We start from the raw sequence: 6475 nt of genomic DNA on the forward strand, positions 1-6475 counted from the left end.
GATTCCCCCTCAACGATGGTTAGGAAAACCCTTTCCTAAATATTAACCATGCAGTCACTTCTGGCCTTATCACATCAACCCTTCTACCTTTATTTATTTACCCAATTTCTTGTTTGTCAGCATGTAAGGGGAATTCTTACTGGACTATTAACAACTATAATGCAAATGCTTTTTTTAACCCGTCATTATTATTTGCTATATGAGAAAAATACTTTGTTTGTTCAGGTTTCCCTATATATTATTCTATCAGAATGTCAATAAGAATATTTGCTTTTAAGTCAGCTCTGCACAATTAATTAGATTTACAATACAGATCATGTTGAAAGTTACTGCAGCTAAACACAGTTTTCTCCCTATTAACAGTGTCCCAACCAAGTATGCATGTAACAAAATATTGTTATATTTTGCTGTGTTTCATATTTCACATGGTAGGGTTTGAGAATATTACCCTTTGCCAATTCCAGCGTATATCTTGCTGAATCATAGTCTAGGTCAATGCCCTTTGGTGCATTCTGCCTTCTCTTGTTACTGAACACAGGGTGGTGGTATATTGGGCATCTGTGGCGTAGGGTGTGTGAGAGTTACATGCATACTTGGTCTATCTCACTGTTCCAAAGTAGCCAATCTTACATTACTGTATTACACTGAGGTCCCCAAAACAGCATGGTCTCTAAACAAAGAAGCTTAGTAGCACTGTAAAGGATCAGAGTCTGACCGAGTCCAACAATAAATCCTTGTCTAATCAGGTTTCATGCTAATTAGTTAAGTACGTTTAAATGGCTCAGTGCAGGCGGATTCCATTTCAAATACTTTAAAATACTGTCATAGTCTATGTCTAGTAGGCATTGCGTCTGATATGATGGATGTAGGTATAAAAAGAAGGCTGTTTTTTTTTAAAGCCAGCTGACAGGGCTGTGGCCAGTGCTTTGGCTGGGATTAGTCAGCACATAAATGTAATTGGGCATGAGAATGGAACAAAGGTAGCTGAACATATTTCTTATTTACTGTGCTGATTATAGCATCACATCTGGGAGCACATGGCACAAATGGACCTTCTTTAATTTGATCTTCCTTGATATCGATCCACCAGCAAGCTTTGGTTATTTCCATTACATTATACGATTACAGCTAAGGCTGTCAGGCACATTTGGATGGAGGCCTAACAGTTTCTTGCTTGTGCAAATCACTGGTTTGAAACTCTTGGCCCACAGAGCTTAGATAATGGATATCGATGAAACAAAAGTGATACCAGAATTGATTTTAGGGACCTCTAGTGGTCAGAGTTGTGTGACACATGGAGTGCGTGTTGGTTATTACGCAAAAAAATAGTAGGTCTCTATTTTAAAAATGAAACATCAGTAAATCCCTCCCACACAACATAACAAATATATTGCATATGGCTTATATTTAACTTGATGCTGTGTTCTGGTAGGAGCAAGCAGCACAACAGTCAAGTTTTTATGACAATATACTTCATGTGACAACTTCATGTGACAGTAAGAGTAAGCAAGAAGATAATGACCTGGTGATATGATCCTATAATTCTATAATCTAGTGTGACTAAGGGCATATAAATGAACAGGGAATCTAAAGGTGTCCAGATCCGCAACGTCCGCAATGTCACAAAACACCATAAAGAGAGGGATATTTTCTTAATATGTCTGCACAAGTCTGCATTTGGCCAAATAAAACAAACCTTTACCACACAATGAGGTAAGCAGAACTTGCTGAAGCATATTGGTGAATTATTATTGGTGAAGGGCATAAGCCTATGATTTTTTTTAGCTCCTCCTACATCAGGTGACAGGATTAGAAACATGATTTGAGCCTGATTAGAAACTCACTGCACTGTTCAAAATGTCACAAGAGAGGAAAATTCAAGCATGCAAGTAGATACAGACATATTACTGTAAGTACATAATAATTTGTGTAATAATCTCATCTGTTGTGCTGCTTCTTCTGTAAATATTAACACGCCCCCTCCCCCAATCCCCTGCGAAATTACTGTATGTGTAAGGCTCTGGTTCCATCTACTGCATATGTAGCAAACTCATTTATTCTTAAACCCCATGCTGATTTAGCTGTTATTGTGCTGATAACAGTTTCATGTTAAAGGTACATGTTCAGAGCATAGCATTGCCATTCCTGATACTGCACCTTTTCTCAGCTTGTTTGCACACAGGGTTTTGCTTCTCAGGTGTATCTCTTCATATCAGTAATATGACCTCTCAGCCTAGTTGTTCTTTTATGGGTCAATACCTTAAGATTTGCATTATTCAGTGGCGATGTTTCGAATGTACTTAATATACATTAGTGCTTGTAATGCGCTAATCATTTCCCATTGTTCCATTGGAATAGTGCATGATTCTGCGAAAGGGGTCAGTGTGGGCAGAAATGGGACAGCATAATGGCCTCAGACTGGTCTTTAGGAGCTTACTGACACTGAGCAGATGTACGTCGAAGGGGATAACGCTCATGTCTGACCAGGGCATGTGCTGTTGTGATTAAGGTAATTTATTTGCACAGGGGGAATGGAGCAGACTGGGAATATCTAAACATGATCAAAACCTTGCCAGGGGTAGAGGTTATGTGGTTAATTGATTCTTTGGCAGTGTCTGTTGTGCACTCGTTGTTTGTGATTAGTGGTGTGTGCTTGTTTTAACTATAAGACTTCTTTGTGTTATTCTAAATTGGGCAATTTTTATTTATATATATATATAAACCAGTGAAAAACATGTTTTTGTATTTTTGTGTCTCACACATCGAATTTCTAATAAGCATCATAAAAATAAATATTTATTTTATGTACCACCTTTTATTTTAGTTCTGATATCCCAAAATGCTTTACTTACAAAAAGCTAAACAAAGTTTATGTGACATAAGGAAAATGTGCCGAAAATTATACCGCACATGTCCTGGTAGATTAAAAGTTGCATATAGCATTGCAGGCAATAAACATTGAAGCACATGAACATTCAGAAAGTTGTTGAGTTATGAATGGAAGTTAGCTTTGTCTGAAGAACTCAGTCTCCTAGAGTTAATGCCCAAACCAGGTGACATTATAGTTTGTGACCTCTCTTTGCTATGTATATACTGTGTTGACTGGAAGCCTACTGCGCTTGCTTTGTGCATGTTTGATTTAAGGAGAAGCTGGTGCACAGTTGCTCCCTTCCTCAGCTCAGTATGTTCAATCTGATGAGCAACTGCTGCAACTGGGTCTCCAGCATTCAGCAACCCATGAGGTACAGGCCCACGGATCTAATCAATGCTCTCTGACTTTAGTTGTGCTGCTTCTGTGCTTATCAGAAAGAGACTGCTTAGTTGTGTGAATGGCAGGTTGAATTGAAATTGTGAATGTACACCTTTTATGTTCCCTCAGGAAAGTTACTGTGCTCGTGGTGGGTCTCGACAAGGCCGGAAAAACTTCGTGTGTCAGAGGCATGTTGAGAAGTAAGCACGTGCCAAACAAATACATACGGAAATCATGCTTATACGTTTGTGAAGTTAACACTATATAATAGTTTCCGCTATCGCCCTTTTTTAGCTCCCACTGGAGATGTGGGCCCTACTCAAGGATGTGTCTGCAATGAGTTGAGGGTGGAGAACATGCTTGTTAACTTGCTGGATGTGGGTGGAGGCCCTGAGGCTCGTGTCTCCTGGTCCGAGTACTATGCCCAGGCCCATGGAATCATCTTTGTGGTGGACTCAAGTGACAGACAGAGAATGACAGAGGTCAGAGGGCTCCTGACAGACATGCTGAGGCATCCCAGGGTGGCTGGAAAGCCCCTATTAGTGTAAGCAGTGATTTTTGCTGACATACACGTGTTCAAGCTCGGTTGCGTCATCCGAATTTTCAGTTAGCCATTTATTCCATGTGACCATATAGGTTACAGCAGTAGAATTATATCGGTTGTGCATACTAGTTCCAAATTAAAACAATTCTAGTTGCTGCTTCTTTTTACAGGTTAGCCAATAAACAGGACAAAATGAGTGCCTTGCTGGGAATTGAACTGATTGAGATTCTGTCTCTGGAAAAGCTGGTGAATCGAAGCCGATCTCTGTGTCACATTGTAAGTATTGTACTACATTATAGAATAACGTGGCACCTGGTGCATGCATAACCTGGGTCAGAATGTCCCTGTAGAGTAACTTGGTCGAAAACGAAACCTACAGTATTCCTTATCATTGGCCACCATTTTATTTACATAGGCTAATTAGCTGCTGGAAGAGTTGCACAAACAATAAAACGTTTTGCCTTGCAAAGGAGTCGTGCTCAGCCTTAATGGATGCGCGCCAGTGGTCAGACAGGAAGACACTGCGAGGGATCACATGGCTACTGCGGGCAGTCTGCTTGGACTACTCAGAACTCTGCACCCGTGTCATCGGAGATTTGAGAAGGCCCCCAGGAGCAGAGGACAGAGAGAGGAGGGGGAACAGGAAGAAAAGGAGGAAGAAGAACAAGGACGACAGGTGAGGGTTGCTGCGTGCGCAGGAGCCACAGGAAGTGAAGCGGGACTCACTGGTGGCGATACACTATATATGTGAGCATGAGCTTACCGGTGCTTCCATCTGCAGAGTAAAGGCCAGTGACATGGATTTCAGCCAGGGACAAGCAGTGCTGGAAATAGAAAGTAACAGGACTGCTCCACAACCAATCAGAGATGTTTTTCAAATGGTAAAGTAAAGGGTTAAGTAGAAATCAAAGGTTGTTGTTGTGTGGTGTTTTTTTGTTTTTTTTTAAGCCAACATTCATAAATTGCATTCTTGGCACTTCACTGAACTATGTAATCCAATTATAGGAGAGCTCCTTGAAAACAAAACTGAAGACAAAGAGGAAAGTGGGGGTTAAGATCAAAAGTCAAAACGATGAAGAGGAAGAGGATGCAGAAGGGCACAAGGCCGAGCAGCAGGACCACAGTGAAAAAGAACAAGCCAGCAGTACCCTGTTGCCACGGAGACGTGGGAAGCTGAAGTGCAACGTGAAGCTGAAGGAGGAGACCTTGGCTCGTCCAGGATCCCTGAGCGGTGATGACTCTAAACCGGATGAACGTATGCTGTCCACTTTACGCTGTGTGCTGTTCTAAGTCGAGGATCTGCATGACGGGCTGACTGTTGACATGAGATCCTATTACAGGGAACGAACAAGAGAAGCAGGGAAAGGTGGTGAAGGGGAAAAGGAGAAATAAGATAAACACAGAAAAGATACTGGCAGCTTATACGCAGCCGACTGACCTGTCTGCCACGTTCGGTGAGTGTCAGTTGATCTTCGGTCCCTCACATATCATCTTAATGCTACTTGATCAGACCTGCCCAAAAGACATTCTGAATAAATCTAGAACTTAAAAAAATAACTGTTAGCCCTGATCTAGAATTTCAACAGATATTTATTTGTTTATTTTGCCTGTTTTCTGGTAGCTCTTTACAGAAAAGCACTTTTGGCTCTAAAAGGCCGACAGGACCAGAGGAGTGAGAAGACTGAGATAGGAGGACAGAAGGAGATGATGTAATGCAAAGACCTCTTCAGAACCTACAAGCTCAAATATTTTGTCCTTTAAGGGATGGATTCCAGAACAGATCTGACTCATGACGTCTGAGATGTCCTGGATAATCAGGATTTATAGGACTCATAATGCTTTCCAGCAATTTTAAATAAGGGAACAAAGCATTTTTCCTAATCATGTAACACATGTTGCTATTTAGGGAGTACATCTGAGTAAGTCACTTAAAAAAGTAGGCCAGATGAATTTATAGTAACATCGGTAATGCATTTTTAATTCTAAATGAAAAAAATTTTTTTTTTTTGTGGGATATTTTTAAAGCATTTGTTAAATGGACTTTCTACTACCTTTCAAAATGCAGTTAAAGTGGCAGTTTTTATTCAAGTATTTTCCTGTTCATGTGCTGTAATGCAGAAGATGGGAAGATATAATTATATCTCATTTTCAATTACACAAATTGTATTTTCATGCATATTCACATGTCAATGATGCACAACAAACAATATTTTGAAAAGTGGTGCAGTGATGGGGAGGGGCCTTTCCCAGGTGGAGATCATACATTTCAAAAAGAATTAAATAATAAGGGCCTCCAGTCTATCTCTGCAGTGGGGGCCAAGACCTTTGCACAATAACACTAGATAAACATATATGGTGCTGTTTATTTTAGTTTATTTACTGTTCTGACTTACTTACGTCACAGTGGTTTAACACTGTGTACGCATATTCATGACATGGAGAGCCTGATCAATTATACCTATTAAAACCTCAACTGAGATCATTGCATTTTTTTATGTTTTTAATTAAAAAGAATTTTTTTAAATACAATCCGTGCTTTTTATAGGTGTTGGTAAAATGGAACCGTGATGGCTAAGATTCATAAAAACATTCTCTGAGGGTTTTGTTTTGGGTTTTTTTCTATGGATCACCGTGTGCATTATTCACCAGAACAATCTTAGGAAGTGTTGAACTGGGGTTTG

General features: G+C 40.1%; 1 protein-coding gene across 2 annotated transcripts; it reads left to right on the forward strand.

Annotated features, from left to right (window-relative positions):
• The first annotated feature begins 1828 nt into the window (after positions 1–1828).
• arl13a (ADP-ribosylation factor-like 13A) lies at positions 1829–6267 on the forward strand. Of its 2 annotated transcripts, none has more exons than XM_035532248.1 (9): positions 1829–1909; positions 3380–3450; positions 3545–3794; positions 3965–4070; positions 4265–4470; positions 4576–4675; positions 4800–5049; positions 5135–5248; positions 5416–6267. In XM_035532248.1, the coding sequence occupies exons 1-9, from the start codon at positions 1884–1886 to the stop codon at positions 5505–5507; spliced, it is 1215 nt and encodes a 404-aa protein (XP_035388141.1). In that variant the 5' UTR covers positions 1829–1883; the 3' UTR covers positions 5508–6267. The 2 variants fall into 2 exon arrangements, with proteins under 2 accessions (XP_035388141.1, XP_026878383.2); XM_027022582.2 differs by lacking the exon at positions 1829–1909 and adding an exon at positions 3169–3242.
• Positions 6268–6475: the final 208 nt, after the last annotated feature.

Source organism: Electrophorus electricus, chromosome 12 (assembly GCF_013358815.1).
Source record: "Electrophorus electricus isolate fEleEle1 chromosome 12, fEleEle1.pri, whole genome shotgun sequence".
Taxonomy (NCBI): Eukaryota; Metazoa; Chordata; class Actinopteri; order Gymnotiformes; family Gymnotidae; genus Electrophorus; species Electrophorus electricus.

Bases quoted from the DNA above. Each gene is read 5' to 3' on its own strand.
- arl13a (XM_027022582.2), top strand. From the start codon at position 3,184: ATGTTCAATCTGATGAGCAACTGCTGCAACTGGGTCTCCAGCATTCAG. The intron at 3,451-3,544 runs GTAAGCACGTGC...GCCCTTTTTTAG, and splicing joins TGTCAGAGGCATGTTGAGAA to CTCCCACTGGAGATGTGGGC. The intron at 4,471-4,575 runs GTGAGGGTTGCT...TTCCATCTGCAG, and splicing joins AAGAAGAACAAGGACGACAG to AGTAAAGGCCAGTGACATGG.